Source organism: Leptinotarsa decemlineata, unplaced genomic scaffold (genome assembly GCF_025532065.1).
Source record: "Leptinotarsa decemlineata unplaced genomic scaffold, Ldec_3_MD MMD2_tig00026336_RagTag_RagTag, whole genome shotgun sequence".
Lineage (NCBI taxonomy): Eukaryota > Metazoa > Arthropoda > Insecta > Coleoptera > Chrysomelidae > Leptinotarsa > Leptinotarsa decemlineata.
The window spans coordinates 8,985,242-9,008,814 of NW_027412692.1; the positions used below are offsets into that span (position 1 = coordinate 8,985,242).

General features: G+C 36.1%; 2 protein-coding genes across 4 annotated transcripts in view; one reads left to right on the plus strand and one right to left on the minus strand.

The window, feature by feature from the left end:
* rg (A kinase anchor protein rugose) overlaps positions 1-23,573 on the plus strand; it is a 941,222-nt gene that overhangs the window by 305,910 nt on the left and 611,739 nt on the right. The window lies entirely within an intron of this gene.
* LOC111517478 (myrosinase 1) lies at positions 528-23,469 on the minus strand. Its single transcript, XM_023173655.2, has 9 exons — positions 23,315-23,469; positions 20,020-20,099; positions 16,239-16,439; positions 13,546-13,938; positions 12,272-12,366; positions 9,971-10,267; positions 3,461-3,595; positions 1,328-1,434; positions 528-750 (listed from the first exon to the last, which is right to left on the minus strand). The coding sequence occupies exons 1-9, from the start codon at positions 23,362-23,364 to the stop codon at positions 624-626; spliced, it is 1,485 nt and encodes a 494-aa protein (XP_023029423.2). The 5' UTR covers positions 23,365-23,469; the 3' UTR covers positions 528-623.

The window sequence follows — 23,573 nt, forward strand, 5'->3', positions numbered from 1 at the left end:
ACTCTTTGAAACCGTATTCATTTTATTGTTATTTAGACATTCCTGATAATTTCGATTTTTTTGTGACTAAAATTATATTGTTGGTGTTTTCATCTGTTTTCCATAATTGACTAGGTGAAAAAAATATAACAAATGCAACAGTTATTTGATTTTATTATGGTTTTTATTTTTTCTAACGACAAAATGATGAAAAACAAGTGATGAAACGCTTCTTCTGGGCAGCATAATAATTATCAGCCATGAAATTAAATTAATATCTGCATATATGTCATTGATGAAATTAATTTGATTCAAGAATTGATATTTTGTTCTTATTCCGAGCTGAGAATATTTCATAAAATGGGATTCACGAATACCATTCGATATAAAAAATTTCTCAGATAATGTTTTTCAGAACACAAACGTTGCTGTTTTTGAGAAATAATAATAGAGCAACCATCGAAAAATAAAACCACTCATCCTACGGTATCGTGGTTTTATTATGCATCATCGCCAAATAAAGTATACGTTAAAAATGGAAATTGATATTGAAATTGTTTCAGTCAAACTTTATTAGTACTTCTGTTATCATTTTCATTGTAAAATAACACAAGATTTTTTTTTCATTTTCATCTGAAGTTCATTTAATTCTTGCATTTTTCTGCAACACATCTTGTTTTCATTAAATTTTGGTACCAAATAGCAGAATCCTTTTTTGTTCTGGTCCTATTGGGGCTGTTAAAATCAACGTGGTATAGGCCAAAATGTTCCCTAGAACGAAAAGTCAGTTAATGAAGTTGAATCAAAGTGTCATTTCAGTGTAGAAGATTATTGAATTATGTTGATAAAAAAATAAATGAATATTCAGGGTTCTTCGTCAGCGTATTTTGTCAAAAATTATTCACGATATATAGTGCTTTATAGTTAGGACTAGAACTTTTGTATATACTTTCATTCAAACTACTACACTGTGACTATTAAATCCATATAGGATTTTATTTTGAATGCTCTATCCAAAAGTTGACTGTGACATCCACTCAAATTTCAATTTGTTTTTGAAAAATTGCAGGAACGTAGTTATTTCTCAAAATATCCAGAAAAGTTATTAGAAAAATGGCGTTCCAGGCCATGTGACTAGGAATCAATAATAGAGAAATATGTCAATGATTTTCACCATTTAAAAATATTTTATAAAATAGAAAAATGTTCTCTTCAGGCAATACAATTCATTTATACGGATTTGAATCGCATTCAGTTCCAAAAAACTCTACCCAAAAATCACGAACGAAGCTTTGATATTGATATTCGAACTGAAATTCCAAAACTATTTGAAGATAGATATACTCACGAGTATCCACGCAACCATTCAAAATTGTCCATGAAACTCCAAGCTGTGTAACCGATAACATTCACATCATCTTTCTCCATCGCATCACGAATATTACTTATGTAACCCTGTAAATGTAAATCTCGTACAGTTCTACTTCATTGAAAATGTTGGCTTTGATAAAATAACAGTAAAGTCTTTTTCAAAACCGGAACTTTTTTCGGTGAGTTTCAGAAGCAATAAATTCGAATCCGAGTCCAAATGTATTGTGTCATATATCAAAATTTTGAGATACTACAATCTAAACAGGTGTTTGTTATATTCATTTTGAAGTGAAACTCCTTTACACACGCTTGACTTGGGGAAGTCAGACACGTTCAATAAACACACTTACTGTGTTTCACAAATCGATAAGCTCTAGTCTCTGAGAGCCAAATATCATTTTATTTTTTCAAAAACCAAGACCTGCTGCAAATATTTTAATAGATTAAAATACAAGAAATCGTTTTTACGATTTTTTAGGAAAAATTTAAAATCACCATTGGACTGGACCCCCTCCCAAATGGTGATATAACAAATTTAATAAAAAAATATTCAATATTAATAATCCTATGGTTGAATCAACATTCACATTGTATCATGATGAAATGTTATCTGCACACCACACGTCTTGAATAGTTTTTAAATATTGCCAAGTTGGCCGTGAAACACCGTGCGGATATGCAAAATCGTGCTCTTTTCATTTGGTTCTGGAAGCAAAAGACTATTGTTGATTGTTATTGTTGCTGTTAAAAACTGTATTTGAACAGTAACGTCATACTATGCCGGATTAGTAAGAAAAATAATATTTTCAGTGATTTATTATGGGAGTACTAAGTGTGCGAGATAAAATTGAACTTGTACGCCTTGTCGGAGATAATGCCCTTTCGCCAAGAGAAGCTGCCTAAGAATATCATAACAAACATGCTGATAAACTTCCAGTGAGCAGCAGTAAAATTCTGTTCTTGGCGAAACAGGCATCGTGTATCGAGGCATATGCTCAAAAACAGAAACAATTTCTATCGCGAGAATAGAAATGGTGTGCAAATATTGAAATATTTTCTTGATAATCCTCTTTCAAGCTTTCGAACGGCTAGTTTGATCTCAAATATCCCTAGAGAAAATATCATAAATTGATCCAATCAAGCCACAAATTTTACAAACTCTAGAACCGGGAGATGAAGAAAGAAGGTTAGAATTATGTATATGGCCCAAGGAGAATATTTGAATGATATAAACTTGTTCAAAACAAGTTTGTTTAGTGATGAAGCTGCGGTCATTGAAAATGGAGGAGTTACGTTCCGAAATTGGGTAAAGAACGCAAAACGTCAATATTACCACAAAATGAATGTGTGGTGTGGAATAATCCATGATAAGATTATCGGTCCGTTTTTCTTCGAAAGTAATCTGAATGGAAATATATTTCTAGACTTTTGGAGAAATGACATTTGGGACGCAATACATAACTCACCAGGCAGGTTCACCTGAATTTGAAGTTTTAATAAGAGGGTTTTCTGTTCATAATGCAGGTATTATAGGAGAATGGCTGAATAATAATTATGGAAATCGATGGATAGGTCAAAGTAGTCTTTACATTTAGTGGCCGCCAAGATCACCGGACCTGACACCGCTAATTTTTTTCCTTTTGTGGTACTGTGAAGCAGTCAGTAGAAGAACTACGCATCAGAATAACTGCAGCTTGTGCAGAAATTATAACAGAACAACTGAGAAAAATTAAATTGAATATTAGAAGAAGGTTTGACAAGTGTCTTGCAATGAATGGCGGATTGGTTGTTATTTAATTTGTCCAATGATTAATTGATCGGGATGAATATGTTCATTGTTTTATACTTTTCGATCCATCAGTTACTTAAATTAATTCAAATTGAAAGGGTATATTTCTATATTCTAAGAATTTCTTGTGTAAATGATGAAACTAGATGTTTCGAAAGGAATTTTCTGATCGTTGATTCTGGACTTTTTCAAAATTTTGTTGGTATATGTGATTGGAATAATAAATTTTTCACTTCTTGAATTTGAGTGATCTTTATGAAGACGGAATTTGGCAGGATATTCAAAAGCTAGTATATCACGAAATGATCGCAATACTTGTACCTGATAGTAGTTAATTCTTCTTTCATCGTTTAAAGTGCCCTCATCCGAGTATCCATTTTCAGTGACCATGATAGGCGTATCATTGTAGGCATATTTCAGCCATTTCAGTAGTTTACGCGCTCCCCATGGGGCAACCTGGAACAAATTATTTTTTTAAATAATCAAATTTCACTAATGATGGACTCATTTCATTCGAATAGGAAACTTTATAGTAATAGTGCCTACATGTAATCTGGAACAAAAGTAAACATGTGTTTGCATTATCACTAATCAACAGAAATCAAAGTTTCATATTTTTTTCACCTTTCAGAATAAAAAAGAAACTTAATTGAGAATGACACAAACTTATACAGCTGCAAAAAGAGCAACAAAGGACCTCGATAAGTTATTGCTATATACAAAGTATTTTTCATATGGAAAAATTTTCTATTCATCACTAACTTGTGGTTTTTAATAATTTTGCTTATCAAAAAAACAATGGACACTCAACAATTTGCAGGCTAAAATCTGCCTTCGCCTTCAGGATTGGAAAACATCCAATCATTCTCGAAATTTTTGATGTGAAACATCTATAACCGCACGTGTATTCATTTGCCGGCGTGGCGCCGGGTCGCCATGAGCAAGCGACTGTGCGATTCCTTTCCCATTGATTCGGTGTTACGCTATCTCTCTCGCCACACTGAGCTCGGAAACCTATGGTTGTAATTACTGCAATATACATTATCTGTGTTTTACTGCATAAATAATTTAAAAAATAATTGAAAATAAAGTATGTCTGACAGTGATTATTTGGAAAGTGAAAGTACGCAGACTCCTACAAAAAAGCAGAATCACACTACGACCCACTATCAAATCATCAGCAAGATAACATTTTTATATTTTATAATTGAAGTATTCATTTATCTGCGAATTTATCCCTCGTATATTTGGTCTGCCTCAAGGGTCAGTAAATGTAAAATCTAATCTCAATGGATTAAAATCCACATAATTTTTATAGCAAATAATATTTTTAATTTAATCATTGATTAATTTTAATTTAATTCTTTTAAAAAATAATGCACTGAAATACTTTTGTGAAAAATAAATTCCATTAAAACTGACAAAATTGCATTTCAAAATCAGTTGATAGCGAGCGGCGCACGAATGTTTTTTTTATATAGTAACAGGAACATAAAAAATTATTTAAATTATTTTCTAATGATGGTGGAATTCATTTTGAATGGTTCACCATTGATATCTATAATTTAAGATTTTCAGTGATATATTGCAATAACTAGCCAAGATTCTTGAGTTTACTAGCACACTAAAGCCACGTTGAAATTTTTTCATGTATATTTCAATTACATATTTTTTATAAATATTTTAGTACCCAACAATCATCACAGGGGTCACAAAATATTATTATTTTTTTTTATTATTATTCAGGCATCGACTGCTGAGGTCATTAGCCAAATATTATTATTATCATTGATGTTTCACATCTGCCAGGCGCACAGCAACGGCTCAAAATTTTTTTTCTTTAGTTCGCTTCATTTTAAAGCGTTCTCGACAGAAGGAATTTTGAAATGTAAAATATGACAATGTTGTTGATCGACTACTGAAACATTCGCTGTAGACCAAGGTGTTCTCTGATATTAGTCTGTTGCTATTTGCCACTATCCATAATTTCCTTCTAGACGGGTGGCCAAGCTCCATTTCAATGAAGCTGTTCTTAATACACTTCTCTCCAGATTAGTGCTGCTCATTGGCAACCATTCTCGGCATGTTTTATTCAACTTGTTCACCGCCTGATTTCAAGTGTTTGTTCTCTCTTATGTGTTGTTAGATTTTGTAGTTGTAAGTTTAGATCTAAATGTATTTGTTGTTATCGCCCCCTACGAGGTCTTGCCTCTCAACATGCGATTCCTAGCACGAGTTGGACGATACGCAGTGAAAATCGATCGTTTGGCCTCTTGACTTAAACCACTGCTTCACATAGCGTCATTCCAATGGGCTATCGTCCACCACCAAAGTTTCGCACCATTCTGGTGAGTTTCAACAAAATATCCAACAAAATGTTTCATATATATGGTACTAAGGATGGGAGATAAAGGAAACCCATAGCCATGCCAAATTCTCGTTTCCAAATTGAAAATTTTGTCTATACATGATATTAAAAGTTTCAGTATAGAGCTCACATCTATCTTCGTTCGTTTTGAAGTTGAGGTATTTTCCAACCTGGATTTTACAATATTGTCAACAGATATTCGTGATGACTTTCAATTTCGAAGCTCACCAACACTAAGTGTTGAATTTTCAAGTCTACATATAAAATGAGTGTTATTTTTCAGAAAACGATACCATTTAATGATAACAGTTTCAAAATTTCTAAAATGTGTCTTCTCAGTTTTTGATTAGGAGGTCTAGTTGAAGTTATACGGGTCTTAAGGGAACGTTAGGTTAATGTATGTTTGGTAGACCATGAAAGTGAAGAGGTTTGTTTGAATAAGAAATCAGTTGAGTGCGTTCTGTTTTGGGTAGGATATTGTTATGTTCAGTCAATGTTCTATATCACATTGTATTTTGAAAATATTTCAAATGTTTTTTGAAAAATATAGCAAATTCAGTATTGATTTCCTGAAAGAAACATTCTATACATGAATATGCATTATTCACAAGCCTTTTTCGAATTGAATTCTTCATTGATGATTGTCTCAATCTCACGAGTGATAATGATTTCATATGGCAATACTTTAATTGTGTCGTAGAAATTGTTACGTGTTAGTTATTTTCATATCTGTTGTAATTAACATTGACGTTCATTAAATCGTGTTCAACTATTGTTGATTGAATAACAATTTCAAGGAATAACGTTTATTTATATTCACTTTTGTTAGACTCGTCATTGTTCAAGATAAGATTATGTCACACGTTTTGAATTTGTCACGTGTTATCTTTTTTGAAATGAATTTTTTTTTCGAGGTGCACTGAGTTGAAACTCAAAACGATGAGCAGCTATACTACGTCGCGTATTTCTGATATGTACTGCTCTTGGTGGAATCAAATGTGCCAAGTCACATGAACACCTCTTGTGAAAATATCTATGAAAGAGAGACAAATCTCCATCGTTTCTTTGATGTTCCAAACTATCAAGGTTGCAAGTGATGTATGTGTCTTCAATCAGGCGAATAGCTCTTTTCTGGATGGAATCCAGCAGCTTAAGGGTATGCTCAGAGGTGGAGCTTTATACATGTGAACAACACTCCAAAGAAGGTCTGATCTGAGCTTTATAAAGCATCAAACGTTGCTGAGGTGTATACAGTTTTGTGGTTCAGAACAGTGTTCCAACATTTTGTGAAACAGCTTTTGCTATTCCAGCGACATGATTGTGCCAAGACATATTAGTGTCCATTTTAACCCCCAACGAACTTACCGAAGCAGAAAGCGGAATTGTCTGTCCTGACATATCATGAACAGATTTAGAAGCGACATATATTCCTCGATGTTAATTAAATTTTAAACTAAAAACATATCGTCCCACTCCTAATCAGAAACCAGCCACTGTTCCTTTCCATCTTGGTTCCTCTTTGGGCAGTAAGCTAAAGTAAAAAAAAAGTGAATAGACCAACTTCATCGACTAGAATGATCTCTAAAAGCTTCAGCAAGACAGTGAGATCATCAATTTGACAACACGTAGCTGTTTCGATAGAATTCAGTGATCTAAGGGTACGCGGTTGAGCAATCATCCTTTTGTTTGCACGAGGGCTAATAAACATCAAGAGTAAAGTAACGAGTAGGGGTAGGGATGGAGAGTGTTTCACTTGCACAATTTTCTACAGTAATAGCTTCTGTTTGGAAGATGATAGAAGTGCTTCCAATGTGACGTGTTGCTGTTATTCTTGCGCGATCTACCTTGCGATCTACCTGCGATTGCACTCAGTTGCAACTTGAATTATATATTCATTTGACGGTTGTTTATAACAAGCTTCACCTCGAAATATGAATATATGAATTCCAGTGAGATGAAATCCAGAATCTTCATTTAACCACACATAATCTTCTTCTGTACGTCCCTGCCGACAACTTTACGTCTTTTAGGGCAGCTATCTCCATATGCCTTCATAACATTCCATTAGGTTCCTTGGAAAAAAACAAGAATCCAATGTGTTGCTTTGCTGACGACATCACACTTGTTTCGTCATTCCATTTGGATTCCAGAACATCGGCTGAGGATGCACATCTTCACCGACAGCAGGAGGTTGCATATCTTAATGAGGATCTAGAAGTAATTTCGAATTGGGGCGAAAGTAATAAGATTCAATTCAATGCCACGAAAACCCAGGCATCGGTTTTCTTCAAAACGATAAATGCCTTCGAGCGAGATATAATGTCAGGACATACAATTCCGCTTTCTGCTTCGATAAGTTTGTAGATGTTTGAAAATTGGACACCAATATGTCCTGGCACAATCATGTTGGTGGAATTGTAAAGGCTGCTTCTAAAAACACTGTTACGAACCAGAAACTGGTACAAACCTCAGCATCTTTTGATGCTTTATAAAGCTCAGATCAGACCTTTCCTGGAGTATTGTTTACATGTATGGTGCTCCGCCTAGGCATACCCTGAAGCTGTTGGATTCCCTTCAGAAAAGAGCTATTTGCCTGATACGAAGATCACTTGCGACCTTGATGGTCTAGAACATCGAAAAAAGTTAAGAGATTTCTCTCTTCTACAGATGTTTTCACGGGAGGTGTTCAAGTGACTTTGCACATTCGATTTCACCAAGAGCGGTACAAATCAGAAATACGCGACGGACTGTGGCTGCTCATCGTTTTCAGGTTCAACTCAGTACATCCTAACTCCACTGTTGAAGAACTCTTTCATTTGGAAATCTGCGTTTATGTGGAATAAACTTTCTGAGACCGTTTTTCCAAATGAAATTGATCTCCAGCGATTTAACTCCAACGTGAATCGCTACTTCCGCACAGGCACCGCTCTTAGAGCGCATTTAGGATTTTCCTGTAGTGTTTGTATTCTGCTCATAAAAAAATTATCAGGTGAAAAAAATATTGGATAATTGTAATACATCAATCAGTACAGTGCACAGAATGCTGCTGCTCATGCTCATGCTGCTGCTCATGAATGCCATCAAGGCTTTTAAGCAGTACCGTCATGATGCATTATGTATACTTGTACTTGCCATGGGCTACTTTTCCAATTAAAAATCATCCATCGGGGTAATTTTGATATCGAAGTGATCATCAAATTACTTTTTATCTATATATTATAATAGTAGTGGTAAATGTGTAGTAATCCAGTGCCTATTGAATTATTGAGAAGGTCCCGTTCATTCCAGAGCTTTCACAGTCCTTCTTTTGAAATTCTGCTGTTGTGCAACTAGGTTTTCAGTGAGACACGGGCAAAAATGAATGCCCTGCGTGTCATTTCAAAATCGATTCTATTTCATTCGAAAATATTGTTTGAATGATGAAATAATTGCAACAGGTTCGGAAGGTCGGAAACTTGTAGACGATCCATCCATCCATCCATCAGATTATATACCGGTTACAAATGCAATATGCATATATACAGACGGCTCAAAAACCAAAGAAGGTTCAGGATGTGGAGTGTACTCCAGCCTAAGGAATGAGTGGGGAATGGGAATAGATACCAGCGAAGTCCTAACAAAACTGGCTGGTATCTCAATCGCCACAAAAGAAATAACCAGTAAAGGAAATTCTGGCATAAACTTAACGATCTGCATTGACAGCAGACAAGCCCTATTAGCCTTGAACAGACAACGTGTAACCTCAGGCCTAGTACTAGAGTGTCACCAATGTTATAACATTATCCTGAGATGGGATGGAATCAAAGGATGTTATCTTGCTGAAAAAATATCTGGAGATGACCAGGAAAAATTTTCGCTAGACTGACTGGCCAGTAGCCACACTAGCCCCAGAATATGGACTAGTGTGGCTAGTGGCCAGAGCCACTAGCCCATAATATGGGGCTAGTGGGCTCTATGCAGGATGTGTGAACAGAAAGATGAGACTTGTCAGACATGTCCTATGCGAGTGCCCGGAGTTATCGTCAATAAGAGAGTGTGTGTTCGGCCAGTCTTGGCCTACACCTGACGATATAAAGGAGATGTCTCCCAGTGACCTGTCCACCTTCCCGGAAAGGACAGGATGGACGATGACCTAGGAGGACAACTCCTCGAGAGGATGTACAATGGGCCACATATGGCCTAAGTGCTGCGGGCTCACACTCACTCTCCCTACTCCACAGATACAGATATATATCGGGTAATCTAGACCACCAAAAACAGATTATGATGAATAAAAATAAATAGAGTACCATCAATAGGGTTCATTTCTGATACAAAAAATTTAGTATTGAACTTGAATATGTTTCAGATTTGTTTTCGTCAAAGTTTTTTTAAACTACATTTTCAATAATCCATCTTTTTTTCGTTTCATATTCCATTTATATGAAATAAATATTTGTTCTATTTTTTTTTCTATCACGTACCTTCAACCAACTGGAAGCAGAACCCTCCCAATCTTCCGGTTGCCATTCGTCGACTTCGGTGTCTTCTGATAAACCCAGTGTGGTCGTATCTGGTTGAGCAATCGCCCTAACAACAGACGATGTGTAAGTGTTCAATCCGAGAAAGTCGACTGTGTTTCTCATGTATTTGATTTCTTCCTCTGTGAACTCGGGAAGTCGGGATCTTCTGTATCCTTGTGCTTTGCTGCGCCTCGCAATATTTTCTTTCATTTGTTTCGGCCAATCTCCATGAATTACTGGATCTGCATAACATCCGTACTGAAACATGACGAAATTATTGGGTCACTTGTACGATAAATAATTTTTGATATTTTTCATTTTTCCAATATACTGTTTAGACGAATTAAACAGGTTTAGACCGTATTCTCCAGACTGGCCCCTCTGTTACTTTATCCTCTATTCAAAATTGCTTCGAGGATTGGATAAAACGCTGGCACAATTGTATTACATCTGAGGGGGACTACTGAAGGGGACAAAATCGAAATTGGTGAATATATAAATATTTTTTGAGAAAAATTAAAATTCACCTTATTTTTTTAAATGACGCTTATATCAATCTAAGTGAATTATTAATTATAGATAATGAAAGGGAAGCGTTTGCGGTTGATATTTTATTACTATGGAGCATATATTTTGAAAAAACAGTTCTAATGAAGCGTCATAGACTCAGTGCAGTAGGCTGATATGTCGTTTGAAGGTGATTGACAATGTTTCATGATGAATTTCACTAGTTCGAACTTCCATTGTCTACTATATAAAAATTATTTGAAATCTCTGAAACAACTAAAAAAGAAGAATTAAAAATGAACAACTGAAAATAACAATTATATTAACCAAAATTAACCTGAAATGAAATAATAGTGAAATAAAATACAAGTGAAAATAGAAGAATAAAGAAATGGAAAAAGAAAATAAAAATAAAACGTGGAGAGATTCCAAGTCACGTTAGTTCACGACGTTTCGATTGTTAGTATCTACAATCGTCTTCTGTTGATGACTGAACTGATTCCTCCGAGAGATGACTATTTATAGGCCGTTCGAGTACTTTCACTTATCCCCGCTTTCCATTTTTCGCTTCAGTGGTTCCGTGGGAGATGACCGTTTTGGCGGGAGTTGGCCATTTTTCGCTGATGGGTTTCCATATGTTGCGTATTTCTACGCTGGCTTGGCTGAATACGTTGTTGGACAACATGTATGCGGCTTCCTTGAATTTTCTCCTAAACCAACTAATCTCAGCTCGAGACCACTCGATGTTGTGTTGATGGGTCCAAACATGGTCTGCTATTCCTGATTTGCTGGTTTCCCCTCGCTGTGTGTGTTTCTTGTACTCGGCAATGCGAACATTCAATGGTCTCTTAGTTTCACCAATATAGGATTTTCCGCACTCACAGGGTATCCGGTAAATGCAATTCTTGGAATCGCAGTCCGTCGTTTATATGAAGTTGAACAAGCACAGGACCATTAAAAATACAGAAATCGCATTATAAAAGTAAAATAAAAAACTGAGAAATGAAGATATTTGAATTGGTTAAATATATTTCAATCAAAGGAAACCAAAAAATAACTTGAGGATGACGCTTGCATTGTCTTGCATATATCAAAGATGATTTACTTTTTCTGAGAAGAGGAGTTATGTAGGAATACTAAGTATATTTTCAACGTGAACTATTGTGTATCCATTCATTATGTACGTCAAAATATTTGGAATAACCTCATTGTTATTGAACGAACTGTTTTTATGATGTACATAAAGTGGAAGTGAAATTTTGTACAAATTCAGCAGCCCATCATCAATGTTTTATTTATAAATTTCTTCCAATTCTACAGGACTGAAAATTCGTGAAATGTTTTCTTCGGAAAATATAATTTTTTTTATTTTTCAGAAAATGTCAGTCACACTCGAGAAATTTCCATAATATAGTTACTTCCAAACAATAGCAAAACAAATTAAAATTATATTTCGTAAACTAGTATAATAATTATGAAAAAAAGAGAATTGGAACTTTCTATGTTTTTTACCACTTTTATTTGTAACTAACGTTACTGCAGAAGACGAAACTGCAGTAACGTTAGTTACGAATGAAAGTGGTAAAAAACATAAAAAGTTTCAATTCTATTTTCTTTATTATGATTTGCTACCACATAGTAATGGCTACATCCATCAATTTATTAGTATAATAATATTTATTTAAATATACATTTTTTGCAGTTTTTGCAACCATATTGAATAATATAACATTGAATTGATATGAGAATACTTACGTTGAATCTCAGCGCAGTCTCTGAAGCCGCCAAATCCTCTGAACTGTTGGAGGCGGGTTCATACCAATTGCTGTCGATTGTTATTCCCACTCGACCTAATGAAATTCATTGTAGTTTTCATATGATTATGTGATGCGCTAGTGATATTTCTGTTGGGTACAATTTGAGTTGTTTTACATATGTTCCATTTTCTTTGTCAAAAACCATCAATCTGTCTGCGTTCTTGATTAGTGACGAATTCTGTTGATTATAACGTGAGACTGAACAAGGCAAAAATCGTTTTTGCATTTCATTTTTTCATTAATATTTTATGTAATTGCAGAATCACCTATACAGAGAACCTATACCGAGCTAGATGGAGTTCCTAGAGCTCTTTACATTATTTCTTATAATTCTCAGGTGATGTTTAACTCCTGATTATTAAAAACCAAACGATAATTGAACATGTTTATGTAGTCATCTCCTAAGTCTATAATAAGTAGCAATACAATAAAAAAGACTAATTATCAAAATCTAAAGTCTTTCAATATCAGTTACTAGTCAGTTACAACTTACAACAACATACGCCCGAACAAGTCATTCAACAATTGGTGACATCTGAATGATTTTTAATTTGATTGAGTTTGATATTTCATCCATCTCTTCACTGGTCATTGACAAAAGAACAACATACGCTCGAACAAGACATTCATCATTTGGTGGCAGTATTTATGACTTTTGACTATCTTTCATCATAAAGTAACATCCGAAAGATATTTAGTTTGATTGAGTTTAACATTTTATCAAGAACAGAAGACTTTCGATATCATTTACTGGTTATTCACAAAAGAACAACATACGCTCGAACAAGTCATTCATCAATTGGTGACGGTATTAATGACTTTTGACTATCTTTCGTTATAAGGTAACATCCGAATGATTTTTAATTTGATTGAGTTTGATATTTTATCCATCATTTCACTAGTAATTCACAAAACAACATTCTCCCGAACAAGTCATTCATTATTTGGTGACAGTATTAATGACTTTTGACTACCTTTCGTTATAAGGAAACATCCGAATGATTTTTAATTTGATTGAGTTTGATATTTTATCTATCATTTTACTGGTCATTCACAAAAGAACAATATACGCCCGAACAAGTCATTCATCATTTGGTGGCAGTATTTATGACTTTTGACTATCTGTCATAATAACGTAACATCCGAAAGATATTTAGTTTGATTGAGTTCAACATTTCATCAAGAACATACGGAATTGATTCAAATACGTACCTTGCTGTTTGCTCCGGAATTCATTATTATACAAATGCCATGCTTTCGAATGAGCCAGTAACAAATTACGTGAACACATATATTCTCCTACACCGGGCGAGATTATCAATGGTGCTTTACCTCCGCTTGCGTAACCTTCATGGCACGTCTGTTTTGGTTCGTTAAAAGTCAACCAATACTTGACATCGTCTCCGAATTCTCGGAAACAAACTCTTGCGTAGTCCAGGTAAGCATCTATTATGAATTCGCTCTCCCAACCGCCCGCATCCTGCAGTACCTGAGGAAGGTCCCAGTGATATATCGTTACCAGAGGTTTTATGTTATTATCCAATAATTCTCTGATTAAGTTTTTGTAGTAGTTGATGCCCTCCACGTTGATCTTATTGTCAAACCCTGTAAAAAAAATATTATACTTCTTTTGAAATTTTCAGATCTTGCAAAAACACTTGATCAGAATTCAATGAAAGGTAGTGAGGAATGAGTTCACAACTCAAATTTAGACATGATTGTAAACTCTTGTTTAAGAATATCAATTCCTTGAATTACTATTTTTCAGTAACAACAGTTTGTTCAACATGTAAAGAGATTTTTGCAATTAGCTTTCAAATTAGTGATTCTCGTATAATTCACTGTTCATAGTGAGGTAGTTGTTTAGATAGTCTGTTTTCTTTCGTGTATCTGTAGAGTAGGGGGGGTGAGTGTAGGTCCACAGCACTTAGACCACATGTGACCTATTGTACATCCTCCCAAGGAGTTGTCCTCCTAGGTCATCGTCCATCCTGTCTTCTCCAGGAAGGTGGACAGGTCTCTGGGAGACATCTCCTTTATATCGGCAGGTGTAGGCCAAGACTCGCCGAACACACACTCTCCGACACACATAACTCCGACATTTGCATAGGACATGTCTGTTCACACAACCTGCATAGACGTGTATCCACTAGCATCATATTGTGGAAGTGTTTCCTAAGTTGACAGTGGCAAGTCAGAAATCCTACTGTTAGGCGTAAAATTTCCCTGGTTATCGCCAGATATTTCTTCTGCGCCAGCTTTCCAGGGTCGCCAAATGTGATCCAGGCAAGATTGCATCTTTTGATTTCATTCCATGATTTCATCCCATTTCTTTAGGGCTTGAGCATGGGTGTGAGTTTGGCTAGTTCCGCAATTGTCGAAGTCATCAGGCCATAGGTGCCACTGGGTCCTAAAATTCTTAGTCCAGCCGCTTCCTTGGCTAAAGAGTCGGCAATGCGATTACCTTTACTCCTGTCGTGCCTTTTAATGCACCTCAGGATAATGTTATCTGCCGAGGCTTTGGCTGAATCTTAGTGGCACTCTAGTACTAGCCCTGAGGTAACACGTTGTCTGTTCAAGGCTAATAGGGCTTGTCTGCTATCAGTACAGATTGTCATGTTTTTGCCAAAAATTCCTATCCTGGTTATTTCTTTTGTGGCGATTGATATACCAGCCAGTTCCGTTTGAACAACACTGGTATTTTTTTCCGTTCCCCACTTAATCCACAGGCTTAGTGACCTGAGCCTTTTTTGGTTTTTGAGTCTTAATTGCGTATTGCATTCGTAGCTTCTGACTCTGTATTCTGTTTTATTTGTATTTTGTAGGGTTTATTAAACACAAAACTGTGTTCAATTGCATCCCTGGTTGCCTGCAGACGAGGTTGTGCAATAAGCGCTTCCTCCCATAGGCTCAGCCTCAATTCACCCATTTGTACTTCTAGGTTCACACCAACTGTGCGCAATCGTAACATGGCCATTAACGTAATCTCCTTAACGTACAGGTCCAGAGGGGTCAGACCAGAAATTAATTCCATTGCCGCAGTTGGTGTTGTTTTCATAACGCCTGTGATGTTTAAACAAGCCAATCGCTGAATTTGATATAATTTTTGAATGGCCGTTCCTTGTAGAACTGTCGGTTCCCATGCAATGGCTCCGTACGTTAACATAGGTCTTATTATTGAACTGTAGATCCAGGTAACTACACATGCGCCCATGCGCGTCCCACTGTCCTTCGACATTGCTCATAAGCCACATATGCTCTTTTTGCTCCACTCTGTAGGTGAGAGTTCCATGTTAGCTTCCTGTCGAGGATAGTACCAAGGTATTTCACCTCTTCAGAGAAGTTTAGTTTGCTTTTAAAGATTTCGAGAGGTGTTAAGCTCGATGAACTTCTTTTCCTGGTGAAAAGGACCATCTCAGTCTTCTTGGGATTGATCAACAGTGAGTTTTCCTTACACCATGTTTCTATTAATTTGAGCCCATCCTGCGCTCTACCGCACAGTGTGTTTCACAAATTTGCCTGTGTGCATGACAACTATGTCATCTGCATATGCAATTGTGTAGAATCCGTTAATGTTGAGCTGAATAATTAGGGTATCCATTTTCGTATAATTCAATGTTGTATGAAAGTGAAAGTAGTTGCTTTGGGAAAGCTTCTCCCAATTTGTATAAAAAAAACTTAATATATTATCCACACATCTTTTTAAATATTTCATTTTGACCATAATTGCTATCTTCCTTCCTTCTGAAATTTTCGATAATTTTTTGTATGAAGGTGGAGAAGTAAAAGCCAAAGGGTATTTTCGAAAAACTGATCTGTCCTGAAATTATACTTCTAAAAATATACTTGGGTTGAATAAAGTTATCTTGGGAATGTAATGATTATTCAATTTATCTCTTACTTACCGTTAGGAAGTATTCTCGACCAAGACAGGGAGAATCTATAAACGTCCACACCCAAATCTTTCAAAAGTGCGACATCTTCTTTGTATTTGTGGTAAGAATCACATGCGATATCGCCAGTGTCATTATTCACAACTGGTGATGGCACTCTGTGGCAAACATTATCCCAGATATTTTCCCCTTTACCTCCTTCATTCCATGCTCCTGGAAGTAGGTTCATTTTACAAAAATTATAATAGTCTAATATTATTTCTGAATCGAATTGAACGTTTGATACTGACACATATAACGAAACTTATATGGAATTTTCAACTACGCTTTTATTAATTTTATGAATTATTCTGAAATATATTGGAAGAAAAAATTAAAATGATAACATTAACCATTCATGAAAAATGAGAAATAGAACTACCAATCTTCTTTCTCCACATGTATTTTTACCTAACGTTACTGCAGTTATATATACACACATCGGAAAAGTTTAGGGATATTTTTAGAAATGGCAATAATTTTTCTTTATATCGCTTTAGGGAAAAAAAGTTGACGGGTGATTATTAAACGAATGTAACTTACAACAAAATTTATTAAATGGTCCTAAATACTGAGTGCGCATATAAGCAAAACTAAAAAAAAATATGGCTCTTCTTTGGCACCCCGAAAAAAAATCATAATACAAAAAAAATTGGAATCAGTACAAAGTATGGCCTCCACGATGGGTTATTGCGGCCCTATATTTATCGTGCATCGACAAAATGAGATTGTCAATGTCTTGTTGAGGTACATTTGCCCATTCAGCGATTAAAAGCTCTCTCAATTGAAACGTTGTGTGAATGTTCCCCATATGCGGAGTAATTCTTCGTTGAAGCATGTCCCACACATGCTCGATGGGATTCAGGTCCGGTGATTGTGCTGGCCATTGCAATACATCAACTCCTTTGTTGGTGAGCCAGTCAGTCACTAGACACGCGACATGTGGACGAGCATTATCGTGCAATAGGTGGAAGTTTTCACCAATATCACCAGCAAACGGACGGCCGATAGGTAGAAGAATGGTGTCGAGGTACTGTCGAGCTATGAGGGAGCGATTTGGAAAAACGAGATCGGTTCTGCCGCCGATCATGATTCCACCCCATAGCATTACTGTACCACCTCTGTATATGTGGACTTCCTGGACGTGTCTCAAACGTTCATTATTTCCAGGTCGTCTCCACAGTCTTACTCGACGAGAATCTGGATGAAATCCAAATCTGGATTCGTCTGTAAACAAAACTGTGGCCCAATCATTTGCATCCCAGTTTTGATGTTCTTGACACCACTCTAATCTTCTACCGCGATTGCCTCTCGACAAAGGTGGACATCTAAGTGGCCTTCTGTTGTGGAGATGTGCTTCATGCAGTCGATTTCTGACAGTATCACGACCAATAGTTACCTGGTGCGTCTGCTGCAACACGTTAACCAACTCAGGTGCTGTGATTGTCGGTTGTCTTCTTGCGGTTAAGACCAAAAATCGGTCTTGAACTGCAGTTGTAGCACGTCCTCGTCCTGGATGTTATTCGGCTGGACTGCCAGTTTCACGAAAACGCCGCCACAATCGATTGATAACACTTTGGGAGACCCCCAAACGAAGAGCTACATCATTTTGTCGCATGCCACCTTGAAGAAGCCCTACAGCTCTATTCATCTCAGCCAATGGTAAGTGATGGCGTTCCATGTTAAAGCACAATATTTCCAGTTTAATTGCTGAGCAAGAACTGCATAGAATGTACAAACTCGACACTTTCAGATTATTCATTTTAGCCGAAAACCTACAGTTTGTAAAAAACTTGATAAAAGATTAGTCACCGTTTTTGCAGGCTTTGTTCAACCCATAGAAATCTACAGGGTGGTCGAGTGTACGAATTTAATCGAAATTAAACGACCTCATGCAAAACCGGCGATCATATAAGATCGATTTGGTCATTTGATAAGTGACATCGACAATGCTTATGCTTATGGATTTCCAAGGATTCCAGATGATTCAGTTTTCAACCCTTGCTTTGCCACATTGTCCCACATAAACATTTTCTGAATTTCAGAATTCTTTATCTTGTCCACTTTATCTTTAACATTAAAAAGAAAAGTAGATAACCTGAAAAATCCCGCAATTGTATCTGTTCATTTAGCAAAATATGTTAAAGTTACAAATTTCTCGATTTCTGGTTGTTTGTATGTACAGAATTATTATACCCCATATCACATGCCAGGATATCTAATTTTCTTTTTAACGCTAAAGACAAAGTGGATAAGATGGCAAAATCAGAAGTTTATAAGCGTAAGTGTCCGGAGGGTAATACTGTTTATATTGGACAATGTGGCTGGAATTCCTCAAATCGGTATGCTGAACATGAAAGGTCCTTCAGACTAGGAAAAATGATTCGACGTTTTCAAACCGTTCCTTGGAACGCAATCGCAAGTTTTCGAGTCCAAACGTTACAAAAATTTTGCACTATCCAGGAACGGGTTGGAAACTCAATCATTTGGAATCCTTGGAAATTCATAAGCATAAACAATGCGAATGTAATCTGCTGAATGACCTAGTCCATTCACCGGTTTTCGAATAGCGTAGGTCACGGGTAAAAAAAATTCAGGTAATAAAGTTTTTAAGGACCGTCTGTTATTACCTACAGTAGTGTTTAGATATATAGGGTAAACATTGTTGATTATTTCAGTTTATTGTATTCGTTTGAAAATGTCCTGACAGAAAGAAACTGCAGTAACGTCAGTTACAAATACATGTGGAGAAAAAACATAGGAAGTTCTATTTCTCATTTTGCATGATGATCTCCTACTACGTAGTAACGGCTACATCCATCAGTTCAATAACCATACGCTTCACATCACCAATAAATGTCAGCATAAATTCGTGACAGTATGTTTCTGATAAAAATATCAATGTTTTCTTGAGGTCATTCTATAAATTCCAATGAGGTCCAGATTTCTTAACCACTTCATCATTCCTGGGCAAGCTTGTTTGCAAGAAGAGGAGCGTTACCGTCTACCCTTTTTAAATGTACCTCTCCACCAGAACCCATCCACAGCCTTACTAAGGGTCTAGCTTTGAGTAGAGAGTTATGTACACTCTTTCCACCAGTAATGCAGCAGTTTGCTTCCCTAGAGTAATATCTTATCTCATCTGTATTTTGGAAGCCATCTTGGATCCTGAAATTTGGTTTGTCTTCTAGAAACTCTTAGAAACAGAATGCAATAGTAATCTGATGTGAAGCCAGTTTTTAACTGTCCAGTTTTGGTGTTGCTGACATTAGATGAAGGGGGTCATTTCATTCAATCTTGAGAAATTCGGAAGTCGTGTCTGCTGCCACATAAACCTTGGGCACGAAATTTCTCTCTTACATTTCAAGCGAAGCTCTCTCTTATATTTTTAACGAATATCTTATACCTGTGGCTTCCAGAAGTTGCCGTCGATATTAGGATTAGGAACTTCGTTAATCCTTAACTCGCACAAGTTTTGACTAACTGGTTAACGGAAAAACAGAATATACTTTTTGTGATGTTCTGTTCGCAACAACACCATTTTTTTTCCTTTTCTGGACACAATATGATATCACATCGCGTTGGGTCTGATTTTAAAACTGGAAACGAATCATTATGTTTATGTTGAACAAAAAATGTATCTGCAAATTAATTCTTTTCATTATAAAAATATTTTGGAATACCATGTGATACCGTACAAGTTTCGTTGTATGTGTTTCACCTAGTTTGAACATCAGCGTTAGTAATTTATTACCTTCTATTTGATATGCAGCTGTAGCTACTCCAAACAAAAAATCATCTGGAAATTTGTTATCATTGAGGTCATAGCTCAATCTGCAACAAAAACATTTTAATGAACTTTCGTTCATGAAATTCCAGTCCAACTATTTATAATAAATATTAATCATATAACTCTATTATTATTAAAACCGACACGTTAAAATCTATTCAGGCCTGTGATGAGGTGGTTTTGTTTAACAATTATTACATTGCACTGGCCAATTCGTCGTTTATAAGAAATATATCAACATGTATGATTAATTCAACGGTCGGTTTACATTATATAAAGCATAATTGTAGAGCTTCATGAACTTAGCGCTTTAAATAATTGAATTATAACAAAAACTTTTTCACTATAGTTTCAATTATTTCATCATCATATTCATGAAGTTCACTTTCACGAAACAATGACGTTTTTGAATTAAGAGTTGTTTCAAACAGTGTTAAAAGTCTTAAATACTCTTCACTCATTGTTCAGTATCAAGAGAATGCTCAATAACAGATTCTTCATGCAGTGTATTATTAATGAAAACGCACTTATACAGTTCTCTCGGTGATGTTGACTACAATAGGTTTTACAAAAATCGCAACAGTGTTTTGCTGTTTTGTTATTTTCTAACTAAACACTGGATCAAAAACAAATTCGTGTATCAATTTTACATTGCTTCTTGATGGGAAAATTGCCGTTCAAGGCAATGGCTAGAAAAGTATTAAATAGACTCCGCTTCATCAGAAACAACAAATAAACGTTGGTTTGCTGACTTCAAATCAAACGTGGTCGTAGAGACGTCCAAATCAGGCAGTAACTACTGGTGTTACTGCCTCATTTCCCTCACAAATCTTTTCTAATGATCGAAAAGTGAAGTTATGTAAAGATATCAAAAGAACGTGTTGGCTTTATATTGCATGAGCATTTGATTATGACAAAGCTTTATTCAAAATGGGTGTCGCGCGAAAGTCTTGATGATTCTGAGCAGTCAGTGTCATTGCTTTTCGAGTTTGAAAGCCGTGGATTTTTGGAATTATTTCCTGACGTTTCGCTGGCGTGAGTGGCTAGCTTCTTCAGAGGTTTAACCATCATGACTTGCTGTCCGATGACTACCTTTTAGGCTTCGTAAAGCGTACCTGCTCTTGTACCTGTAGTCGTACCTGCACTTGAACCTGGAACATTAACAATCTCGCTGACTGTTGTCCTGTTAGTTATTCTCGAATTCCTTAAAATGGGGTTCCATATTGGATTGAGGTTCACCGCTTCTTCTTTTCTGTTGAAATTCTCCGTGTGTTTGTGGATCTCTATTGCCTCCTGTACCAGTCGGCTTTGGTATCTCTGGTTGGGAGCAATTAGTTCTGGGTTTTCAAACAAAATTATGTGGTCTCCTTCACTAAGTGCGTGTTCTGCCACAGCTGACTTGTCCCTTTGGCCTAGTCTGCAGTTCCTTTTATGCTCTTTGAGTCTTGTTCCCATGTATCGTTTGGTGGTTCCGATATATACCTTTCCACACTTGCACGGTATGCGATAGACCCCTGCTGCTGATAATGGGTCTCTTTTGTCTTTAGCCGACCTGAGGCTTTGTTGTATCTTCCTCGTGGGTTTGAAGACTGTTTCGATGTCGTGTTTGCCCAATAGTTTTCCAATTCTGTCCGTGACCCTAGGGATAAACGGTAGATATGAGCGTGCAACCATCTGATCCTTTTTCGTTTTCTGAACCGTGGTGCCCTTCGGTTTCATGGCTTTTCTGGTGTCGGAGGTACTGTAACCATTCGGTCTCCAGATCCCTTCAAGGTATTTCAGTTCCCTCTCCAGATGTTCTAGTTCTTGCTCTAGATGATCTGGTTCACATATTCTCCGAGCCCGTTCCGTTAGAGTGGAGATGATTCCTCTCTTTTGGCTAGGATTGTGGTTCGATAGTGCGTGCAAGTATCTATCTGTGTGTGGGTTTTCGATACACTTTTTGGGTTAATCTAGTACCACATCGTTCTACTAGTACATCTAGGAAAGCTATCCGTTGGTCCTGCTCAATCTCCATGGTGAATTCTATGCTCGGGTGTTGGGCGTTCAAGTGGTTGAGGAAACGGTTAAAGGCGTCTCTTCCATGTTTCCAGATGACGCAGGTGTCATCCACGTAACGTAGCCACAAGGTCAGCTTCAATTCAAAAGAGAATTTCAACAGAAAAGAAGAAGCGGTGAACCTCAATCGAATATGGATTCCCATTTTAAGGAATTCGAGAATAACGAACAGGACAACAGGCAGCGAGATTGTTAATCTCAGGTTCAAGTGCAGGTACGACTACAAGTACAAGAGCAGGTACGAGTACAGGTACAAATACAGGTGTTATAGTACGTAAATTCTATTCCCACGTTGATTTGATGAAATCAACTTTCGAATTGTTCTTTGAATTAATTTAATGATTTTTTCATTTTTTGTAATTTTTTCCACCAGTACCTATATTACACCCAATCAAAAAATGTGGAATCATCAAAAGGTTGATTGTTTTCATATTTACTTTGTTTGCCATATCCATAGTTTTCAAATTAAAAGTAATACATCCTCTATGGCTCAGTTTTCAGATGATTTCATTCGATAATGTAAGTATGAGAATAGTTCCCTCAAAGTTATGTGATTCGGTATCTCGTTCCTTAAAAGATAAATGGTATGTGTAAAATCATAAAAAATTGTAAAATACAACTAGGTATTTGCATTGATTCATGTAACAGGAAATCCAGTATATAAAATTGTCGATTATCTACAAAGGTATATCAGATTCATGGGAAATTTTAGTCAGTCGAAACTGAATTCAAGTCAATCAAAATTCATGTTTTTTTTCACACCGGCAAATACAAAATTTCAATCTCTCCCCATTAATATGAAAGTATTGAAATTGTTGCGAAATTTGAATATTTAGGGGTATTTTCAGATGCTCACTTCAATGAACATGTGCATATATATTTCAGGAAAAACTGCTAGACAAATTAGACTTTTATTGAGCATAGGCATTTCAGATCTATCATAGAGCCTCATTTTTAATATTGTTCAACAATTTAATTCTTACCTAATGAGAATCAGTTGAAAATTTTGGGTGTAAGACTGAGGTATCAAAATTCGTTCAAATTTTTTTATAAATTTATACTCGCTGATTATTTAATTTTAAAGGTGAAGTGTCAAGTTCATCTGTTACCAATAAAAGATTAAAAATTCCAATGACTGTGAAAGCAACTCGATAATTTCAATTTTCAACGAGTTCAGATTAGAAATCACTCATATACTCACATTCCATTAATGAAACAAATACAAAACACCAATAAACTTGTCCTTGCCATGGTCGTGTGCGCTAATCGACTATGTACTTAATGAATCCGAGGAACTTTATATAGCTGTTGATGGTGATAATAATCGATCGGAATATAAAGAGTGATTGAATGGAAAATAATTAACGTGAGATTTTTTCACAAAATCAGTTGGAAAATGCGTTGCTGTTTATGCGTTGAGAACAACTCAAACACTTCGACCATTACCTCATCGCCTTTTA

Excerpts from the sequence above, each read along its gene's own strand:
- LOC111517478 (XM_023173655.2), bottom strand. The coding sequence starts at position 23,364 with ATGGCAAGGACAAGTTTATTGGTGTTTTGTATTTGTTTCATTAATGGA. Across the intron at positions 10,268-12,271 it reads AGACTGCGCTGAGATTCAAC|TACGGATGTTATGCAGATCC; the intron begins GTAAGTATTCTC and ends GTCATGTTTCAG. Across the intron at positions 3,596-9,970 it reads CTGCTTCCAGTTGGTTGAAG|GTTGCCCCATGGGGAGCGCG; the intron begins GTACGTGATAGA and ends AATTTGTTCCAG.